The 23,416-nt window shown below is 40.5% G+C and overlaps 1 protein-coding gene across 1 annotated transcript; it reads left to right on the top strand.

Moving 5' to 3' along the window:
* The first annotated feature begins 2,336 nt into the window (after positions 1-2,336).
* On the top strand, positions 2,337-4,140 carry LOC109242309 (transcription factor MYB39-like). Its single transcript, XM_019409180.1, has 3 exons — positions 2,337-2,469; positions 2,594-2,723; positions 3,321-4,140. Exons 1-3 carry the CDS (start codon positions 2,337-2,339, stop codon positions 4,138-4,140), a joined length of 1,083 nt encoding a protein of 360 aa, XP_019264725.1.
* Positions 4,141-23,416: the final 19,276 nt, after the last annotated feature.

Here is a 23,416-nt window from a genome sequence, read left to right as displayed (position 1 = left end):
CATTCTCTCCGATCCCAATTTCTCCAATCCCATCGGACGTTGCTTTTTATTAGGAGAAAAGGTAGAAGAGGAGAAGGGGAATTTGTAGAGAGGTTTCAAGAATGGAAGTCCATAACGTGGCACTGCCACTCTCATGATTCGCCGGCTGTGTTGGTAAAGTTACTGATTTATGTTTTTCTGTTTGTTATAAACCGAAGAGATGAATTGTAATGCTCTCTCTTTATTTCTCTTTAAGGAATTTTTTACATCTCTTTAACAGAGTCTTTATTCTCCCACCATTGCTCGACGACGGATTCGCCGAAAATTAGGATTTGTTCTTGAACAAAAACGACGGAGTTTAGGGCTGAGCAACTTGAATTTTTTGTTAATATATTTTAATGTATCTCGCTGTATTTCCATGTATTTCATTGTATTCATTATCTTTTTTTTCATTGTATATCAATGTATCTCGTTGTATTTCATTGTATTCACTGTCTCGTTGTATTGCATGAATGTATTCATATATTTTTTAATTAGTATAATTTATGTATTCAGATGTATTATATAATTTCTCTGAAGATTGCTATGTTTTTGGGGTGTTTTTCGGTTGAGAAATTTTTTTATAACTGGAAATACAAAATTTGTGCATTAAAATTGAGTTTGTTGAGTTATATTAGGAGTCTATTATGTTAATTGATTCACTTTCCATTTAAAAACAGTGTAATCCCCTGTTTCACGCCGTGAATACAGTCGACTACACTAATCTGTCCAGCTGTAATCCCATGTTTCACGCCATGAATTACAGTCGAATACAACAACTGATTAGCTGGACTTCCCTGATTCACGCCTATTTTTGCTATTGTATTCATGAATACAGTAGCTTAAATATATCTAATACATCTTATAACAATAGAAAATGTATCTACAATCCGTAATATAGCAAATGATATCTATAGATAGCTAATTACCACTAAAAAATAGTGCCTTATGAAAATTTCTCTTTGTTATACTATACATCTCTCGCTTTGTTTTCTTTTTTTGCATTGACATATAATAAAATGTATGGAGGTCTCGCAAAAGTGTTAGAACGCTAAAATTTGGAAAGTAACTAAGTGGATAATTTAATTATATATATAAACTGAAAGTATAAAAGTCTTTACATTACTAGTGTATTCTAATTTGTTACAGTAGATTATGTACAAATTTTTTCAATAGTTTAATACTTTAACATTTATATGTGTAGTGACAATATGAAAGAACCTAATTCCATTATCAGGTGATAACTACATGCAACTATCTATATAATCATAAAAGGAGTTAGTACTTGAATACGTACACCAGGTAATGTATTATAATAGATTAAATTACACTGATAAATGCAAATAATCTTTAAGTTGTTAGAATATAGAAGTATAAGTTAAATCCATATTCCAAGTTATCATATTAGACGTATTATGAATAATTACCTATTGTTTAGGTAACTTAACTTGACGGGGGAAACTGAGGTTAAACACAGAATATGGGATGGTTACGTGCAACCTTCTCCTAATTAAACTAATTAAGTTATTAATGCAGTAATCTTTTACTTATAATATTTATTTACCAAAATAAATAAATTAAAAACTTTCCAAATCAATTACTTATGGGAAGGTACTTTTGTCGTCCTTAACAGAAATTTACTATTGAAAAAAATGTTCACACTCAAATCGTACATTCAATTGCTGAAGAAAAAATTAGTTAAAATCTTCTTACATTGAAAAGCAGAAAAGAGAGTCTCTTACATATGCATCTTATGTTTTAAGGAGAAGAAAAACAACATTAGAAAGAGAGGAAAATCCTACATAATCGAGACAACTTTTGTTTATGTTTTAAGTGACACATCCTTCGGCAGTGGTTGTCTCTTCTTCTTTTATGTTATTTTGTTTTATTTTCTTTGGGTTAACCCAACCCTATTTCTTTCATGCATCCTATAAATTTCGCACTACTGTACTGGTAAGTAGTAATACTGAATAGTTATCTTATTTAATTATACGCCAGTCTGGATAGACAAGTTGAAATCTCTTTTCTTCTTTTCTTTTTTAATTACATAATAATAAGTCTCATCTAATATAAAGGGAATAAAGATACTAAGTTAGGGAGTTGGGGTTGAACCTAATGCAGTTATTCCATTAGCTAGGAACTTAATATTTTATCATAAATCTATTTCATACTGTCTGCTAGCATTTACTTCCTGGTTGTGTATTTATAATCGCACTTGGCTTTTCTACTTTCAAAACTACACGTGAAAATTCAAATACAAAAATAATCATATAACAATTGTTCTCTCTGTTCTTTCTTTCTTTCTTTCTTTAAGGCAAATGGGAAGGTCACCTTGTTGTGATAAAGTTGGATTGAAGAAAGGGCCATGGACTCCTGAAGAAGACCAAAAACTCATGGCTTTCATTGAAAAATATGGCTGTGGCAGCTGGCGTGCTTTGCCTGCTAAAGCTGGTAACTTGTCTTATTTGATTAAGTGTAGTTATTTTGATAATGCAAAACGTTAAACTCGTAGAACTTTGTTATCGTTAAGCATGCATTGATGAATTGTTTTCATGGGAATGATTTTTTTTTATAGGACTAAAGAGGTGTGGAAAGAGCTGCAGATTAAGATGGATAAATTATCTAAGACCAGATATCAAGAGAGGAAAGTTCAGTTTGGAAGAAGAACAGACCATCATTCAACTCCATGCCCTTCTTGGAAACAGGTAATAATATATATATAATAACTAGTCACTGAATATGACATGCAGAACCACTGAATGCTGAATAGGAAAGGAAAGATAATTCTTCTTCTTTCCAAGATAGAAAAAAAAACAGTGTTACACGTACGGCATGTACTGCTGCAATTCAACATTACGTAAATGGTCTAACATTGTTACAATATTGACAAGTTTTCTTTCAGAGTTTTTATGTATTCCTTCCTACCTTGACCCTCAATCTACACTATTCATAGAATAAAGTGTGGAGTTAAATGCCACCCCTCAGTCTCAATTTATGTATAGTAACGTTTAGATTTCCTTAATCACAATTGCCTTTTTAATATATTGGATTGTTAATTATTTTGACATATAGTACTTTTTATGTAACTTTTAAATATGCAAATTTTATCTCAAAATACTCTACAATTCTATCTATGAATTCACGGTCAGAATTAATATGTTTGACTTTCGAAATATCAAATGGCGACACATAAGATTATTTAAAGGGGTGCACAGTTACCTGAAATTATCTTTTATGTGATAGTGTATAAATATTAAATCTTTGCCAAAATTAAGCTGATAATACTATATATTATCATATAGGTGGTCAGCTATAGCAGCTCACTTGCCGAATAGGACAGACAATGAGATAAAGAACTACTGGAATACACACTTGAAGAAGAGATTAACCAAGATGGGCATCGATCCAACTACTCATAAACCAAAAACCAACATTTTTGGAAAGGATGCTGCTAACCTAAGTCACATGGCTCAATGGGAAAATGCTCGTCTTGAAGCTGAAGCTAGACTTGTTCGTGAATCCAAGAAACAAATAATTTCCAACCAATTTGGTCCTAATTTGGCTACTAAACCAATATCTCATGGCAACCTACAAAGAAACATTTTGCCCCTTCAAACAAAAATACCACCTTGTCTTGACGTACTAAAAGCATGGCAAGGGACTAATTGGATAACAAAGCCAAAAACCAAAGACATGACTTCATCAGTTTTTGATCCTTTCTTCGATTCTCCAACATCCACGTCAAACTTATCGAACAACAACTTATTCATGGTACCAAATAATAATATTCCTGGATTAGTGGACGTGAATTCGTGTTTGGTTGGAGAAAGCATATTCATGGAAAACACAAAGGAAGAAGTTCAAACAGAGTGGAAATGCTTCGACAAACCAAACAACGAATTACTCAGCCAGATTAACGATATTTCATATTCTAATGATTCATCAACTTATAATATGAGCATACTACACCAATCTTCATCAGGTTTGATTCAAGGGTTTACGCACTTGGAAAATATTGTTGGAAGCTGCCAAGACAATCTTGAGGACGACAACAATAACAACAATTATTGGAATACTATACTAAATTCTTGTACTTTACCTGCTGATTCACCAGTATTTTAATTAATTTAATAGGTTTAATATTAGGATTTGATTAGGAAATTCTACCTTAGACTAGATTTTTAAACCTTGGTGTTGTTGCGAGCATCTAGTTGACGGACCTAGTCTAGAGAAGAATTTGCCTGAGAAATTTTAAACCAAGAGAAAAAGATTAGAGCTTTAGGGGAATAACTATATTGTACTAGTGGTCAGTAGCCCTATCATAGTTTTATTAAACTCATTGTCAGTGATATTAAATTGAAGTGCTTCGTGTTTATTGTTGGTGGCCATTTTCAAAGATTTGGCTGGTATATGTATGATGGATCCATATTGAGAGAGACGTGTGTATGTGTCATGGGTCCATTAATATAAAATGGCGCTAGCTGACAAGAACGACGTAAATATTTCTATATAATTTAAACTCTATAAACATTATGTTTAACGTCCAGTAGACTATGTTTTAAAAAAAATATTACAAGACTTGAAGGGGACTCGTCTCATGGTAAGAAGCCAGTCTCCAAACTGTTGGATAATTTTATTTTCATTTTTTAGTAACTAAAACTGTTGGATATGATTATTTATCCAAGATCCGATATGTCATGTAAAAGTTTAAGAGTTTAAACACATTATTATGAAATTATATTTGTTTTAATTAGGAGTGATTTATCTGGTATTCATAATTTGCTAGTATCATATATTATTTTTTTTGATAAGTTGATTATCCAGACATAATTTATATCTAATGGTCTCGATTGGATGGGACATTAGTATATCTCATTTACTAAATTTCATATAGTAGATGAGTGGTTTGCAGATATAATCACTGGACTAACCGATTTGAGAAATCCTAGTGGTTAAGATTATCATAATTAACATGTCATTAGAATATTCTCAGGAAGAACATAGTATAGAGGTTCCCTAAATTTGAACTTATTCATCATACAAGTATTTCCTTTAATACTTTGATTCCGGACACCTAACAACATAGGGAGCTAGCTAGATGAATGGATATTGATATGATTAAATACGTGTAAAATTAATGAATAGTGCTCCCAAATTAAACTTTTGGTAAATAAGTTTGAGCTTTATGATGTCAGAGTCATAACGATCATTTTCAGATCTTGGTCAGTATAATAAAATTAATTAAAAATCAGTTGTGTTTAGTCATCTATTTATTGGTTTTTTTTGGGTCAAAAGTGCTTTTTTTCTCAAAATTAAGGTGTTTGACCAAGTTTTTTGAAAGAAAAAAGTGATTTTGAGTAGAAACAGAAGTAATTTTTGAGAAGTAAAAAAGGTAGCTTTCCCCCCGAACCACTTTTTTGAAAAGGACTTTTGAAAAAAAATACACTTAGAAGCACTTCATAAAAGTTTGGCTAAACACTAATTATTGCTCAAAAATGCTTTCCAAATTAATTAGCCAAACATAAATTGTTTCTCACCAAAAGTACTTTTTTGAAAAGCACATCTCAAAATAAGCAAACTTTTGAAGCTTGGCCAAACAAGCTATAATAGTTGGTTATTGATTGGGGTTTGACAACTCAACTATATATAACCTAAGGTTAACCCAAAAAACTATAACCATGAAAAAACATACTCCCTCCGTTTCAAAATTAGAGGATGTACTTTCCTTTTTAGTTTGTTCCAAATAAATGACACATTTCTAAAATTATTTTTTAGAAATAATTCAACTTTAAACTCTTCATTTAACCTATTTTACCCTTTATGAAAAGTTTTTATAACCACGCAAATGTCATGCCCCCCTCCCCACAGAACCTTTACCCCTTAAGCTTTTAATACCACAAGTTTCAAAACTTTTTTTCCTTAAACTTCGTGCCGAGTCAAACTACTTCATCTAATTTGAAACGGAGAGACTATTAAATTAGTTCTTCTAAAGGAATTATGAGAGTTAAATATGTCACATCATGCTATCCCTGTGACGACCCAAAGGGTCATCACCTTTTTTCTCATTCATTCCGTGCTTCCGAGGCCTTGAAAACCTCATTTTTAGTCGCCTTGATTTGCGTGCGCAGTCCGGGCGCGTAGCCGGAAAGCTTAAATATGAATTCTGTGTGAAAAATGATGAATTTTGGTATTAATATGATTAAAGTTGACTTTGGTCAACATTTTGGGTAAACGGACCCGGACCCATGATTGGACGGTCCCGGAGGGTCCGTAGAAAAATATGAGACTCGGGCATATGCCCGGAGTCGAATTCCGAGGTCTAGAGAACGAGAAAAGAATTTTTCTGTGAAATTATTTTTCTGAAATTAATATGGAAATTTGAAACGAAAATTGATTAGAACGTGTTGGTATCGGGCCCGTATTTTGGTTCCGGTGCCCGGTACAGGTCTTATATGTGGTTTAAGCGCTTTCTGTGAAATTTGGTTGAAATCGGACGTCATTTGACGTGTTTCAGACCTAAATCTTTAAAAACGAAAGTTTATGAAGTTTGATGAAAAAGTGATGATTTTGAGGTTTAATTCATTGAGTTTGATGTTATTTTGGCGATATGATCGCACGGTTAAGTTCATAGGATGTCGTTGAGTTAGTGCGTGTGTTGGTTAGGAGCCCCGGGGGCTCGGCAGTGTTTTCGGAGGTGTTCGGGGTGGTTTTGAACTTAGAAATATTGCAGAAAATCTGCAACAGGTGCCCAGGTGAATCCTTCTTCGCGTTCGCACTCTCCCTCACGCGTTCGCGAAGGTCCTCAATTTTCCTTCACCGCGTTCGCAGCCCTTGCCTCGCGTTCGCGTAGGGTCAAGTGACCCTGAGGGGCTAGTCTTCTATCCTCTTCGCGTTCGCAATTGAATCCTCGCGTTCGCATATTTCCCAACATCTCTTCATCGCGTTCGCGTGTAGTACAACGCGTTCGCGTAGGCCAATTCCTGGACCCCCCCCCCCCCCAGTCCTTCTCTTCGCGTTCGCATCCTGCTCATCGCGAACGCGATGGTCTGTTGAGTCAACCCTTCGCGAACGCAACCTTGCTCCCGCGAACGCGAAGGGCAATTTTGGCCAGTGATTTTTTTTAAAATGTTCAAAACAGTAGCTGCGGGTTTAACTCTAATTCTCACGAGCTCTCTTCTTCCCCAAGCTTCTAGGAGTCCATTGAAGCCCTCATTCTTCAAGACCACTTGGGTTAGTAAATCCCCACTTAGTTCCTTCATTTTTCTTCATTAATTACTGAAATTCTAAGCTTAAATCACATAGATTAGGGTGGAAATTGGAGGAAATGGGTAGAATTAGGGCTTTTCAATTTCCTTTGATTTAAACCTTGTTTTGGGGTCGGATTTGAAAACAAATTGTATATTCGGGCTCGTGTGGGAATAGGTGATATGAAATTGGTTCGAACCTCGGGTTTTGACCAAGTGGACCCAGGGTCGATTTTTGGAATTTTTGGAAGAAAGCTTAGAAAACTATATTTAGGCATTGGGTTTGATTTGTTTAGCTTATATTAATGCTGTAAAGTCGTTATTTCATAGATTTGATTGAGTTGGAGCCAAATTCGAGAGGGAAGGCGGTCGTTGTGGATTGATTTAGCTGTGGAAGTTGAGGTAAGTGTTTGGTTTAACCCTAACTTGAGGGAATAGGAGTTGAGTCTTGTTTGCTATTTGCTAATTGATCGAGTACGATGTATAGGCATGGTGACGAGTATCTATACATTGGTGTCTAGCATGACCGTGAGTCCTTGAAGGGTGATTATCATGATTTTGTTGTGAATTCCATGTTAATTGAGGACTTCTATATATTGTAAAGAATTGAAAAGGTATATGAGATTATAAGATTCTTGGGAGCATTGGCTCAAGTGAGATAGTGAGATGTGAAGTAAGAAATGAAAGAAAGCTAATGAGTTATTGGTTATTCCCTTGCCGGGATGTTCTGCTGTTTGGTAGTCTTTTCTCCCATGCCGGGATATTGAAATTGTTGTTATTGTTCCTTTGTCGGGATTCCTATTTTGTTGTCTATTCCCTCGCCCCATTGTTTGTGATTGTTGTTTGGGTGAGGACGAGTGATAAAGCACGAAGGGTGATGCCGTGCACGATTGTGATATGAATACTAATGCACGAAGGAACATTCCGTGCCATGATATGATTACTAATGCACGAAGGAACATTCCGTGCCATGATATGAGTGTTTATGCACGAAGGATCATTTCGTGCCATCATTTTGTGAGGTAAAGCACGAAGGGTGATGTCATGCACTCTATATGATTATTTTGGTGAGAACGAGAGTAAAAGCACGAAGGGTGGTGCCGTGCAACTGTTGATTTCCTACTCTCGTTGCTATTGTAGTTGTACTGGTTCATTCCTTAATTATTGATTTTATACCTGAACTTTTACAGCCCCTACAACATGCTCCCCCTCCCCCCTTGACTGGTTAATTTCTGTATACCTTTATATTTCATACATATATATTGAACTGCACAGGTCTATTTGGTAGTCCGATCTAGCCTCGTCACTACTTCGCCGGGGTTAGGCCAGGCACTTACCAGCACATGCGGTCGGTTGTGCTGATGCTACACTCTGTGCATCTTTTTGCACAGATCATGGTGCCGGAGCAGCTTTTGGACAGCAATAGTAGATTTGGGAACTGACTTCAGTCTAGAGACACCGAGGTAGCCTTGCTGACGTCCGCATGCCCGGAGTTTATTCTATCTTTACTTTAGTTTGTTATTCTTTGTACCGGAACAAACAAAACTATGTTTTTATTCAGACATTGTATTTAGCATTCTCTAGACGTTCGTGAGTTTGTGACTCCATTTCTTGGGTAGAGTTGTATTGAACTTCCGCATTGCTTTCAGTTTATTTATATTTAAGACTTCCGCTTTTCTATTAAATGTTTCATTGTTTTTAATAATGTCGAGGTTTGCTAAAAGAGATAATAAATAATTGGCTTGCCTAGCTCCTAATAGTAGGCGCCATCACGACTCCCGAGGGTGGGAAATCCAGGTCGTGACAAGTTGGTATCAGAGCACTAGGTTACATAGGTCTCACAACTCACGAACAAACTCGGTAGAGTCTGAGGGATCGGTACGGAGACGTCTGTATTTATCCCCCAGAGGCTACAGAGTTAGGAAAATTTCACTTTTGTTCTTTCTTGTCGTGCGATTCTGTTTCTCAAATACTGATTGTCTCTCTACCTTGTTCTTTCACAGATGGCGAGAACACGTGCTTCCTCTTCTACCGCGCAGCAGCCCGAGCCCCCAGCAGCAGCTCCTACGAGGGGAAGAGGGCGAGGCCGAGGCCGTGCCAGAGGCCGAGGCAGGGGCATAGCTCAGCCCCGAGCAGCAGCCCCAGAGGTGGAGCCTCAGATTGATTATGACGAGGAGGTTTAGCTCCAGGAGCTCCGGTGGGCCCAGCTCAGGTCCCAGAGAGGATTATAGCCACCCCAGTTCTTCAGGACGCTTTAATCAGATTGGTAGGCCTTATGGAGAGCGTCACTCGAGCGGGTTTGCTTCCAGTAGCACCAGCCACTTCCCAGGCTGGGGGAGGAGTTCAGACTCCTGCTAAACGTACTCCGGAGCAGGTAGCTCCCCAGGCTCAAGTTCCAGTGGTTCAGCCAGCTGTGGCAGTCCAACCGGGTATTGTGACTCAGACCGGCGATGGAGCGGCTATGTCTGCAGATGCTTTGTGGAGGCTGGATAGGTTCACCAAGCTCTTCACCACCACATTCAGCGGTGCTTCTTCAGAGGACCCCTAGGATTTCTTATATAGCTGCCGTGAGGTTCTTCGGACTATGTGTATTGTGGAGACCAATGGGGTCGACTTTGCCACCTTTCGTCTATCTGGATCCGCCAAGACTTGGTGGAGTGACTATTGTTTAGCCAGACCAGCAGGGTCACCATCTCTGACTTGGGACCAGTTTGCAGAGTTGTTCTTGGAGAAGTTTCTCCCCGTTACTCAGCGAGATGCTCTTCGCAGGCAGTTTGAGCGCCTTCAGCAGGGCTCTATGACAGTCACACAGTATGAGACCCGGTTCATTGATCTAGCTCGCCATGCTATTGTTATACTCCCCACCGAGAGAGAGAGGGTGCGGAGGTTTATTGATGGTTTGATTCAGCCGATCCGTCTCCAGATGGCTATGGGGGCCGGGAGTGAGATTTATTTTCAGGAGGCGGCCAATGCGGCCTGTAGAGTTGAGATGGCTCTTGCACAGGGAGGTGGTCATGGGTCAGATAAGAGGCCCCGTCATACAGGTAGGTTCAGTGGTACCTTGTCTGGAGGTAGAGATTCTTATGGTAGAGGCCATCCTCCGAGGACCTTTCACTCAGCTCTTCAGGTTTCTCATGGTACTTCAGGTGGTCGTGGTTCTCAGCCGTATTATTCTGACCAGCAGCCTCACAGTTCACCATCAGCACCCATCAGTGCCCCACCACTTTAGAGTTTTCGGGGTGGACATTCAGGTCGACAGGGTTAGCAGCCTCAGCAGCCGAAGGCTTGTTACGCTTGTGGTGACCCAAGTCACATTGTCAGATTTTGCCCTCGATCTTCGAGCAGTTCCCAGCAACAGGGTCCTCGTCCTATGATACAGGCATCAGGTGATCCACAGGCCGCCCAGCCAGCTAGAGGCGGGGGTAGAGGTCATAGAGGTGGAGATAGAGATCATAGAGGTAGAGCTCGGACCGCCAGAGGTAGAGGCCAGCCAGCAGCCGATCGTCCTAGGGATATGGGTCAGGGAGGTGGGGCCCAGCCCCGGTGTTATGCTCTTCCAGCCCGGCCAGAGGCTGAGTCTTCAGATGCAGTTATTTTAGGTACTATTCTGGTATGTGATAGGGATGCTTCAATGCTATTCGACCCTGGGTCTACGTATTCGTATGTGTCATCCTATTTTGCACCGTACTTGGTTATGCCTAGTGATGCCTTGGGTGCTCCTGTATATGTATCTACACCGGTGGGTGATTCTATAGTGGTCGACCGAGTTCATTGTTCCTGTGTGGGTAGTGTTTGAGGGTCTTGAGACCCGTGTTAATTTATTGCTCTTAGACATGGTGGATTTCGACGTCATATTAGGGATGGATTGGTTGTCCCCGTATCATGCCATCTTGGATTGCCACGCTAAGACCGTAACCTTGGCTTTACAAGATTTGCCCTGTTTGGAGTGGAGAGGGACCCCAGGTCATACCACTCGCAGTGTTATCTCATATGTGAAGGCTCGACGCATGGTCGAGAAGGGGTGTTTAGCTTATCTGGCGTACGTTTGCGACTCCAGCGCAGAGGTCCCTTTTATTGATTCTGTACCTATTGTTCGGGAGTTCCCCGAGGTTTCCCTTCAGACCTGCCGGGTATGCCACCCGACGGGGATATTGATTTTTGTATTGATCTGGCTCCGGGCACACAGCCCATTTCTAGCCTGCCGTATCGCATGGCCCCGCCGGATTTGAAAGAGTTGAAGGGCCAGTTGCAGGATTTGCTTGAGAAGGGTTTCATTAGACCCAGCGTCTCGCCTTGGGGTGCGCCAGTGTTATTTGTGAAGAAAAAGGATGGTTCGATGAGGATGTGCATTGATTACCGGCAATTGAACAAAGTGACGATAAAGAACAAGTATCCACTGCCGAGGATTGACGATTTGTTCGACCAGCTTCAGGGTGCAAAGGTGTTTTCAAAGATAGACTTGAGATCTGGCTACCATCAGTTGAGGATTAGGGCATCCGATGTCCCTAAGACAACATTCCGCACTCGGTACGGGCATTATGAGTTCCTGGTCATGTCATTTGGGTTGACCAATGCCCCAGCAGCATTTATGGAGTTGATGAACCGAGTGTTCAGGCCTTATTTGGACTTGTTCGTGATAGTTTTTATTGATGATATTCTGATATACTCCCGCAGTCAGGAGGAGCACGAGCAGCACCTCAGAGTGGTTCTTCAGACTCTGAAGGATAGCCAGTTATATGCTAAGTTCTCAAAGTGCGAGTTCTGGTTGAGTTCGGTTGCATTTCTGGGTCACGTCGTATCAGCAGAGGGTATTCAGGTGGACCCGAAGAAGATTGAGGCAGTCAAGAACTGGCCTCGACCAGCTTCAGCTACAGAGATTCGGAGTTTCTTGGGGTTAGCAGGCTATTATCGTCGATTCGTGGAGGGGTTTTCATCTATCGCAGCCCCGATGACCAGGTTGACCCAGAAAGGTGCCCAGTTCAGATGGTCGGATGAGTGTGAGGCGAGCTTTCAGAAGCTCAAGACAGCTCTGACTACGGCACCGGTATTGGTTTTGCCCACAGGTTCAGGGCCTTATACAGTCTATTGTGATGCTTCCCGTATTGGGCTTGGTGCAGTATTGATGCAGGATGGCAGAGTCATAGCCTATGCTTCGAGGCCGTTGAAGATCCACGAGAAGAATTATCCGGTTCATGATCTAGAGTTGGCAGCCATTGTTCATGCTTTGAAGATTTGGAGACATTATCTATATGGTGTGACGTGTGAGGTGTACACTGATCACAAGAGTCTTTAGTACTTGTTCAAGCAAAAGGAGTTGAATTTGAGGCAGAAGAGGTGGTTGGAGTTGCTGAATGATTATGATGTTACTATCTTGTACCACCCGGGGAAGGCCAATGTGGTGGCCGATGCATTGAGTAGGAAGTCCGCCAGCATGGGTAGTCTTGCTTATATCCCGGCCAGCCAGAGGCCGCTTGCTTTGGATGTTCTGGCTTTGGCCAATCGATTTGTGAGGTTGGATATCTCTGAGCCTAGCTGAGTGTTAGCTTGCACGGTTGCTCGTTCTTCATTATTGGAGCGTATCCGTGATCGGCAGTTTGATGATCCCCATTTGTGTCTCCTGAGAGACACGGTGCAGCATGGAGGTGCCAAGAAGGTGACCTTAGATGATGATGGTGTCTTGAGACTGCAGGGGCGAGTTTGTGTGCCCAATGTTGATGGGATTCGAGAGTTGATCTTAGCGGAGGCCCATAGCTCCGGTATTCTATTCACCTGGGCGCCGCGAAGATGTATCAGGATCTGAGGCAGCACTATTGGTGGCGCAGAATGAAGAAAGATATTGTTGCATATGTGGCTCGATTTTTGAACTATCAGCAGTTTAAGTACGAGCATCAGAGGCTTGGTGGACTGTTTTAGAGGATTGAGCTTCCCGAGTGGAAATGGGAGAGGATTACTATGGATTTTGTTACTGGACTCCCGTTGACCCGGAAGAAGTTTGATGCGATTTGGGTCATTGTTGATAGGTTGACCAAGTCGGCGCATTTTTTTCCTGTTGCAACCACTTATTCATCCGAGAGGTTAGCTGAGATCTACATCAGAGAGATTGTTCGCCTTCATGGGGTGCCGGTATCTATCGTTTCGGACCAGGGTACGCATTTTACCTCGCGCTTCTGGAGAGCAGTTCAGCGAGAGTTGGGCACCCAGGTTGAGTTGAGCACAGCATTCCATCCTCAGACGGACGGACAGTCCGAGCGGACTATTCAAATATTGGAGGATATGCTCCGAGCTTGTGTTATTGACTTTGGAGGTTCGTAGGATCAGTTCTTGCCTTTAGCGGAGTTTGCCTACAACAACAGCTACCAGTCCAGCATTCAGATGGCTCCTTATGAGGCGTTGTATGGTAGGCGGTGTCGATCTCCGGTTGGGTGGTTTGAGCCGGGAGAGGCTCGGTTGTTGGGTACAGATCTAGTTCAGGAGGCCTTGGACAAGGTCAAGATCATTCAGGATAGGCTTCGGACAGCTGAGTCTAGGCAGAAGTGCTATGCAGATCGCAAGGTCCGAGATGTGGCTTTCATGGTTGGTGAGCGAGTATTGCTCCGAGTGTCGCCTATGAAGGGCGTGATGAGATTTGGAAAGAACGGCAAGCTTAGCCCTAGGTTCATTGGCCTATTTGAGATTCTCGACCGTGTGGGAAAGGTGGCTTATAGGCTTGCCTTGCCGCCTAGCTTGTCAGCCGTGCATCCAGTTTTTCATGTGTCCATGCTTCGGAGGTATCACGACGATCCAGCCCACGTGTTAGATTTCAGCACTGTCCAGTTGGACAAGGATATGTCTTATGAGGAGGAGCCGGTGGCTATTCTAGATTGGCAGGTTCGACAGTTGAGGTCGAAGAGTTTTCCTTCAGTGCGTGTTTAGTGGAGAGGTCAGCCTCCTGAGGCATCGACCTGGGAGTCCGAGTCTGACATGCGAAGCCGTTATCCTCATCTTTTTCCCGACTGAGGTACTTCTTTCTTTTGTCCGTTCGAGGACGAACGGTTGTTTTAGAGGTGGAGAATGTGACGACCCAAAGGGTCATCACCTGTTTTCTCATTCATTCCGTGCTTCCGAGGCCTTGAATACCTTATTTTAGTCGCCTCTATTTGCGTGCGCAGTCCGGGCGCGTAGCCGGAAAGCTTAAGTATGAATTCAATATGAAAAATGATAAATTTTGGTATTAAAATGATTAAAGTTGACTTTGGTCAGCATTTTGGATAAACGGACCCGGACCCGTAATTGGATGGTCCCGGAGGGTCCGTAGAAAAATATGAGACTCGGGCATATGCCCGGAGTCAAATTTCGAGGTCTAGAGCCCGAGAAATGAATTTTTCTATGAAATTGTTTTTCTGAAATTAATATGGAAATTTGAAACGAAATTGATTAGAACGTGTTGGTATCGGGCCCGTATTTTGGTTCCGGCGCCCGGTACAGGTCTTATATGTGGTTTAAGCGCTTTCTATGAAATTTGGTTGAAATCGGACGTCATTTGACGTGTTTCGGACCTAAATCTTTAAAAACGAAAGTTTATGAAGTTTGATGAAAAAGTGATATTTTGAGGTTTAATTCATTGAGTTTGATGTTATTTTGACGATTTGATCGCACGGTTAAGTTCGTAGGATATCGTTGAGTTAGTGGGTGTATTTGGTTAGGAGCCCCGGTGGCTCGGGAGTGTTTTCGGAGGTGTTCGGGGTGGTTTTGAACTTAGAAATGTTGCAGAAAATCTGCAACAGGTGCCTAGGTGAATCCTTCTTCGCGTTCGCACTCTCCCTCACGCGCTCGCGAATCTCCTCAATTTTCCTTCACCGCGTTCGCAGCCCTTGCCTCACGTTCGCGTAGGGTCAAGTGACCCTGAGGGGCTTAGTCTTCTTTCCTCTTCGCGTTTGCGATTGAATCCTCGCGTTCGCGTAGTTCCCAACATCTCTTCATCGCGTCCGCTTGTAGTACAACGCGTTCGCGTAGGCCAATTCCTGGACTCCCCAGTCCTTCTCTTCGCGTTCGCATCCTGCTCATCGTGAATGCGATGGTCTGTTGAGTCAACCTTTCGCGAACGCGACCTTGCTCCCGCGAACGCGAAGGGCAATTTTGCCCAGTGATTTTTTTTAAAATGTTCAAAACAGTAGCTACGGGTTTAACTCTAATTCTCACGAGCTCTCTTCTTCCCCAAGCTTCTAGGAGTCCATTGAAGCCCCCATTCTTCAAGACCACTTGGGTTAGTAAATCCCCACTTATTTCCTTCATTTTTCTTCATTAATTACTGAAATTCTAAGCTTAAATCACATAGATTAGGGTGGAAATTGGGGGAAATGGGTAGAATTAGGGCTTTTCAATTTCCTTTGATTTAGACCTCATTTTGGGGTCGGATTTGAAAACAAATTGTATATTCGGGCTCGTGGGGGAATGGGTGATATGAAATTGGTTCGAACCTCGGGTATTGACCAAGCGGGCCCGGGGTCGATTTTTGGAATTTTGGGAAGAAAGCTTAGAAAACTATATTTAGGCATTGGGTTTGATTTGTTTAGCTTATATTAATGCTGTAAAGTCGTTATTTCATAGATTTGATTGAGTTGGAGCCGAATTCGAGAGGGAAGGCGATCGTTGTGGATTGATTTAGTTGTGGAAGTTGAGGTAAGTGTTTGGTTTAACCCTAGCTTGAGGGAATAAGAGTTGAGTCTTGTTTGCTATTTGCTAAATGATCGAGTACGATGTATAGGCATGGTGACGAGTATCTATACATTGGTGTCTATCATGACCGTGAGTCCTTGAAGGGTGATTATCATGATTTTGTTGTGAATTCCATGTTAATTAAGGACTTCTATAGATTGTAAAGAACATGTGAAAAACATTATGATCATTTGATTTTCGTGGTGTATTGGCTTGGCTGTAATACGAATTAAAAAGGTATCTGAGATTATAAGATTTTTGGGAGCATTGGCTCAAGTGAGATAGTGAGATGTGAAGTAAGAAATGAAAGAAAGCTAATGAGTTATTGGTTATTCCCTTGCCGGGATGTTTTGCTGTTTGGTAGACTTTTCTCCCTTGCCGGGATATTGAAATTGTTGTTATTGTTCCTTTGCCGGGATTCCTATTTTGTTGTCTATTCCCTCGCCCCATTGTTTGTGATTGTTGTTTGGGTGAGGACGAGTGATAAAGCACGAAGGGTGATGCCGTGCACGATTGTGATATGAATACTAATGCACGAAGGAACATTCCGTGCCATGATATGATTACTAATGCACGAAGGAACATTCCGTGCCATGATATGAGTGTTTATGCACGAAGGATCATTCCGTGCCATCATTTTGTGAGGTAAAGCACGAAGGGTGATGCCGTGCACTCTATATGATTGTTTGGTGAGAACGAGAGTAAAAGCACGAAGGGTGGTGCCGTGCAACTGTTGATTTCCTACTCTCGTTGCTATTGTAGTTGTACTGTTTCATTCCTTAATTATTGATTTTATACCTGAACTGTTACATCCCCTATAGCATGCTCCCCCTCCCCCTTGACTGGTTAATTTCTGTATACCTTTATATTGCATACATATATATTGAACTGCACAGGTCTGTTTGGTAGTCCGGTCTAGCCTCGTCACTACTTCGCCGGGGTTACGCCAGGCACTTACCAACACATGGGGTCGGTTGTGCTGATGCTACACTCTGTGCATCTTTTTGCATAGATCACGGTGCCGGAGCAGCTTTTGGTTAGCAATAGTAGATTTGGGAGCTGACTTCAGTCCAGAGACACCGAGGTAGCCTTGCTGACGTCCGCATGCCCGGAGTTTCTTCTATCTTTACTTTAGTTTGTTATCCTTTGTACCGGAACAAACAAAACTATGTTTTTATTCAGACATTGTATTTAGCATTCTCTAGACGTTCGTGAGTTTGTGACTCCATTTCTTGGGTAGAGTTGTATTGAACTTCCGCATTGTTTTCAGTTTATTTATATTTAAGACTTCCGCTTTTCTATTAAATGTTTCGTTATTTTTAATAATGTCGAGGTTTGCTAAAAGAGATAATAAATAATTGGCTTGCCTAGCTCCTAGTAGTAGGCGCCATCACGACTCCCGAGGGTGGAAAATCCGGGTCGTGACAATCCCATCGTTGAGGAGAGTAGCTATAAGCCAAAGATGTCACTTCATGCTATCTCATCATTGAGGAGAGTTGCTAGAAGCCAACTTGATCAGTACTCTTTCAATTTAAATGATTTAATTTGAATTGACACAAAGTTTAAGAAGAAAAAAAAGAAATTTTTTGAAATATATGTTCCTAAAAGCTTAAGGGGTCGGTTGGTAGGATGCATTAGATAAAATAATACATGCATTAACTTTGTGTATTAATAATACCTTGTTTGATACACTTTTTGAACATATACATTAGTTATGCAAGCATTACTTATACGCCTTATTTGGTATTATCCTATACATAACTAATGCATAGAAAACCTTGGTATTAACAATGCAATGGATTTTAGGAGTCGTTTGGTAGGATGCATAAGATAAAATATTGCATGCATTAGCTTTGTGTATTAATAATACCTTGTTTGGTAGACATTTACCTATGCATTAGTTATACATCCTATTTGGGTTTTAATGCGTGCATTGACTTAGTTAAAGACAAAATTGTCCTTCAAAATTTATGCTTAATTAAAATATGCTAGTTGTTATATTAATGCAAGTTTAAAATAATCCAAATAGAGAGAAATAAAATTATCTCTAGTAAATAAATAAATACTTAGCATATAATTTTTTTTATAAATAAATATTTAGTTCTATATTACAATATAGGTAGACAAATCAAATACGTTTTTTTAAAACTTTTTCATATAAAAATATTTCTCAACATATGTTTCTTTTAAAAAGTTAGAGTGATGGATTTGTTTTGAGGGTATTTTTGTAAACAAGCAATTCTTTTAGAAATTGTGCAATGTTTTAATATATCAAACCAAACAATAGATAAGAAATATGCCAGCATAACTAATACCAGCATAACTAATGCAAGCATAACTAATACTAGCATTACTAATACACCCTATTTTTAGCATTATTCTTATGCACCCTACCAAACGACCCTTAATGCATGCATTAGCTTAGTTAAAGATAAAATTATCTTTTAAAATTTATGCTTGATTAAAATATGCTATTATATTATTGTAGGTTTAAAGTAATCTAAATAGTGAGAAACAAAATTATATCCCTAGTAAATAAGTAAATGCTTTTAGAATACTTTTTTTATAAATAAATATTCGGTTTTATACTAGAATATGGGTAGACAAATCAAATAATTTTATATAATTTTTTTCATAAAAAAACCTTCCTTAACATATGTTTCTTTTAAAAAGATAGAGTGATGGACTGGTTTAGAGAGCATTATTTGAATAATTTTTTTGTTTTAGAAATTATGCAATGCTTTAATACATCAAACCAGATAATCGATAAGAAATATGTTAGTATAACTTGTAACGACCAGGTCGGTCGTTTCATGAGTTACCGCCCCGTTTCCCCCTTTTCAGCTTCTTTATGCTTTGTTCATCTGTGTTATATGGTATCAGGTTGGTTGGTTCGAATTCGGAAGGGTTTTGGAAATGTTTGAGACACTTGGTCTCTTTTGAATAAGCTTAAGTTGGAAAAGTCAACCGGATGTTGACTTATGTGAAACAGGTCTCGGATGTGAATTCTAATGGTTCGAATAGCTTTGTGAGGTGATTTTTGGGACTTATGAGCGTGATCGGAATGTATTTTGGAGGTCTGTGGTAGATTTAGGCTTGAATTGGCGAAATTGAATTTTGGCGTTTTCCGGTTGATAGGGGAACTTTTGATATCGGGGTCGGAATGGAATTTCGAAAGTTACAGTAGGTCCGTTGTGTCATTTGTGACGCGTGTGCAAAATTTCAGGTCTTTCGGACGAGGTTTGATGGACTTTTTGATCAAATGCGAAATTCGGAAGTTTTGGAAACCTTAGGCTTGAATCCGAGGGTGTTTCGATGATTCGATGTTGTTTTAAGTGTTTCGAAGATTGGTATAAGTTTGAATAGTGGTATATGACTTGTTCGTACTTTTGGTTGAGGTCCTGGGGGCCTCGGGATGGTTTCAGATGGTTATCGGAAAGTTTGGAAACTTGAAGTTGCAGCTGAAGCTGTTGAACCTGCCATAACCGCACCTGCGGATTGAAGACCGCAGGTGCGGGCCTGCAGAAGCGTAAAAAGAGGATGGTCAGAAGGCGCAGGTGCGGAAGTCTCAGCGCACCTGCGAGGGCGCAGGTGCGGAAGGGGATACGTAGGTGCGATTTTGAGGGACTTAAGTGGAAACCGCGGAAGGGGACCGCAGGTGCGAAAAGCCTGGGTCAGAAAGTATATAAGTCCTCCTTCGCGAATTTTTGGTTAATCCACCATTTTCACATATGGGTTTGAGCTTGGGAGAGCAAATTGAAGAGGGAATTCAAGAGGGTTTCGTGGAGGTAAGGTTTTTGGACCCTAAACTCGTTTCTATAGTGATAATTTACTGTTTTAAACATGATTTTTGTGGAAATTAGTGGTTAGAATTGGGGGTTTAGGGCTTGGAATTTGAGACCTTAATCTAGGGATTTGAGGGGTCATTTGTGGTCGGATTTGGGTATTCTTGGTATGCATGAACTCGTGAGAATGTAAGGATTCAATTGACGTGAATTTTATCGAATTTCGAGACATGGGCTCGGGGTTCGATTTGGCCAATTTCGGGATTTGTGATGTAATTTGATTATTCTCGTATGGGTTTCACTCCTTTAGCGTATATTGATGGTTATATACTGAGTTTGGTTAGATTCGGGGCATTTGGAGGCTGAATTGAGAGGAAAGGGCATCGCGGGCTAGAGTTTGGCTTGGCTTGAGGTAAGTAACGCTTCCAATCTTGGTTCAGAGGGTTCAAAACCCCGAACTATGTGTTCTATGATTTATTATGAAGGTGACGCAATGCCAAGTGACGGGCGTGTGGGCGTGCACCATGAGAAATGCAGCCTTGATCATTCCGGAGCACCGCTTAGTGACTCTTTCTTGTTGATATCTGTGTTGTAATTATGTGATTAAGTTAATGAGCTGTGAATCATGCTAATTATCATGTTGAGGCTTCACGCCAATACTGTTGATACCCGAGAGGTCGTTTCTTGTTGTCATATCATTTGCCTTATTGATATTCTGTACTCAGTCCTATATGCATATTATATCATGACTCAGTCTCGATTATTGTTATTTGTCACATCATATTATTGTCCGGGATAGTAACATGACATTTTGAGCCCGTGTGTGTGTGAGACTGGAGAGTTATGACTTAGTGAGGCCGAGAGCCTGATATTGAGTGGCAGTATGGGATCGGGCTGCACGCCGCAACGAGATATTGAACATGCCTTCGTTGGCTTTGTTATAGCGCTTGGGCTAAAGAGAGAAGCCCCTCCGGAGTCTTTACACCCCTAGTGAGCGCAGTTGATGATATTGAGGGATGGATCTTCCCTGGACATGGATCTTGTCCGAAGTATTATACCGGGAGATAGATCTTCTCCATGAGGCTGGATTGGCCTGTGTCCTTGGTACTAGGTGACTACAGTCAGTGATATATATTCAGGGATGGATCTTCCCTAGGCCGGATGGCCATATACAGTACAAGTGGTTGAGTACTTGTGAGTGAAGGTTCATGGAACATTGATCATGCTAGTTGTGCATTGGTACATAGAGAATATCTGAGTTTTGTATTCCGTACTGTTCAGTTTGCATTTATTTAACTGTTGAGTTTTACTTGAGCTGTAAGCATGGCTATTGTTCTGTGCCGTTACATGTTATTACCTGTCAAGGTTGTTTCATCACTACTTGTCAGTCCATAGGTTGGACTTGTTACTTACTGAGTTGGTGTACTCACGTTACCCCCTGCACCTTGTGTGCAGATCCAGGTATTTCGGGTCACAGTAGCGGCTGTTGATTATATCATTGTGGATTGTTCTTTGGAGATTGCGAGGTAGCTGCTTGGCGACCACAGTCCTTATCTTCCTCTTAGTATAATTGTTAGATATTCTCAGACTATGTAGTCTTGTTTATTTCGAACAGTTGTAGTACTTTTGCTCATGACTAGTGACACCTAAGGTCGGGCTTGTATTTCTTTCCGCATGTTTTGGATTTCTACTTTTATCTTATTGGATTTCTGCTAAAAATATAATTTTTCTTAAGTTTTAATTGGAAAATGGAGTACTTTGGGAATAAGTAGTTGGCCTAGTTTCACGATAGACGCCATCACGAGCGGGTCGGTTTTTGGGTCGTGATATAACTAATGCAAGCATAACTAATACCAACATTACTAATACACCTTATTCAGCATAATTCTTATGCACCCTGCCAAACGAGCCCTAAGGGACAAAGCTTTGTAGGATCATGTATTTGCGTGACTATAAAAGCTTCTCATTAAAGGTAAAGTGGGTAAAATGAAAAGTTTAAAGTTAAATTGTTTTTAAATATAAAAATATATTATTCTTTTTGAAACGGACTAATAAAGAAAGTATGTCATTTAAACCAAAACGTAACTTGGTTTTAATGACATAGTACTCAGTGGTTGATTCAGAATTCAAGGCATTGGCCAATGGGTGTTCACACAATAATCACCCTCCTCTATGTGTGTCTGTGTTGGCCCAAGTTAAGGTTAGTTTTGAAGACTGACAAAGGAACTCAGACATGAACCAGGTCCATCCCAGTTGAGCACAGATACAGATAGACTTGAGCATGCGGGATGCACGTGAAGGAGATAAACCATAACTTGACAGAATTGATATCTCCTGATCCTGATCGAAAAGGTTGCATAATTGATAAGGTGAAGGACTCCTTACTCAAAGAGAACAAGGCTCAAGAAAGGGAAGAAGTTAGAGGTTGAGATCAACTAGAACTCTTCAACCAAGGAAGAGTAGCATCATAATTCTAGTCAATCTCTATTTACTAATTTTGCAAATATCAGTGTTGTTCTCTTGTACAGGTAACACACATAAGCAGAAGTTAGATGTGAATTGAGAGCAAAATAGCAAGGCAATTTTGCAAGCATTTCGTGTGTGATTCAAGTGTGCAAACCTGAAGCTACATGAACCAGATAGAAGAACCAGTTCCAAGTGTCTGTCTTTTATTCTAGTTCAATTGTAGTAGGCGGTTTCATATTGTACCTTTCAGCTTTATCTAGAGGCAATTGTAATAGGTACTCAGAATTTTCAAGTTAGAGTTAACTTGAAGTTGTCGCAACAGTTAGAGGTTGTGTGCTACAACGGGATTAGAGTTAGTCCTAGGTTTACAAAAGAGTTTTTGTAAATGCAGTTTTTGGCTCAGTGATTTAGTGGAGAGTTTGGGAAAATCCTACTGGAAAGTAGGTCGTGGTTTTTTCACCTTTTGAGTCATGTGTTTTCCACGTAAAAATACTTGTGTTCTTTACTTTCTACATTTATTATTCCGCAACAATAGTATAAGGAACACATAGAAGAACCAGGTCCTTCCACAATCAGTTTAAGCGAAAAATTGGTCACTACACAAATCACCCCACCTCTTGTGTGGTATTGAAGTATAAAACATCAATTGGTATCAGAGCGGGTTATCCTTGAAGAGGCTAACACCTTAGGAACAGATCAAGATGAGTGCACCACCTGGAAACTAGGAAGGGCAATCCATTGCTAGGCCTCCACTATTTAATGGCCAGTACCACTATTGGTGGAAAAAGAGGATGAGAGATCACATCATCGGAGAAGACTATGCGCTATGGGACATTGTCATGATGGTCCCTTGGCTACCATGAAGAAGAATGCTGAAGGAGTAGATGTGCCAAAAAAAAGAGTTGACTGCAATGCTGAGGACTTGAGGAAGTGGTAAAAGAATGCTAAGGCCAAGAAATGGTTTGTGTGTGGACTTGGTCCAGACGAGTACAGTAGAATTCAAAGCTGTACCACTGCTAAGGAAATTTGGGACACTCTGCAAGTGGCTTATGAAGGAAATCCTCAAGTGAAGAGGTCAAGAGGAATACTGCTGTATTCTCAGTATGAGAATTTCACCATGAAGGAAGGAGAAACCATCCAAGAGATGTATACAAGGTTCACCACATTAACAAATGAACTTAAGTCTCTAGGAAGGGTTATTCTTGAAGA

Source organism: Nicotiana attenuata, unplaced genomic scaffold (genome assembly GCF_001879085.1).
Source record: "Nicotiana attenuata strain UT unplaced genomic scaffold, NIATTr2, whole genome shotgun sequence".
Lineage (NCBI taxonomy): Eukaryota > Viridiplantae > Streptophyta > Magnoliopsida > Solanales > Solanaceae > Nicotiana > Nicotiana attenuata.
This window is presented reverse-complemented; position numbering and strand designations above follow the sequence as displayed.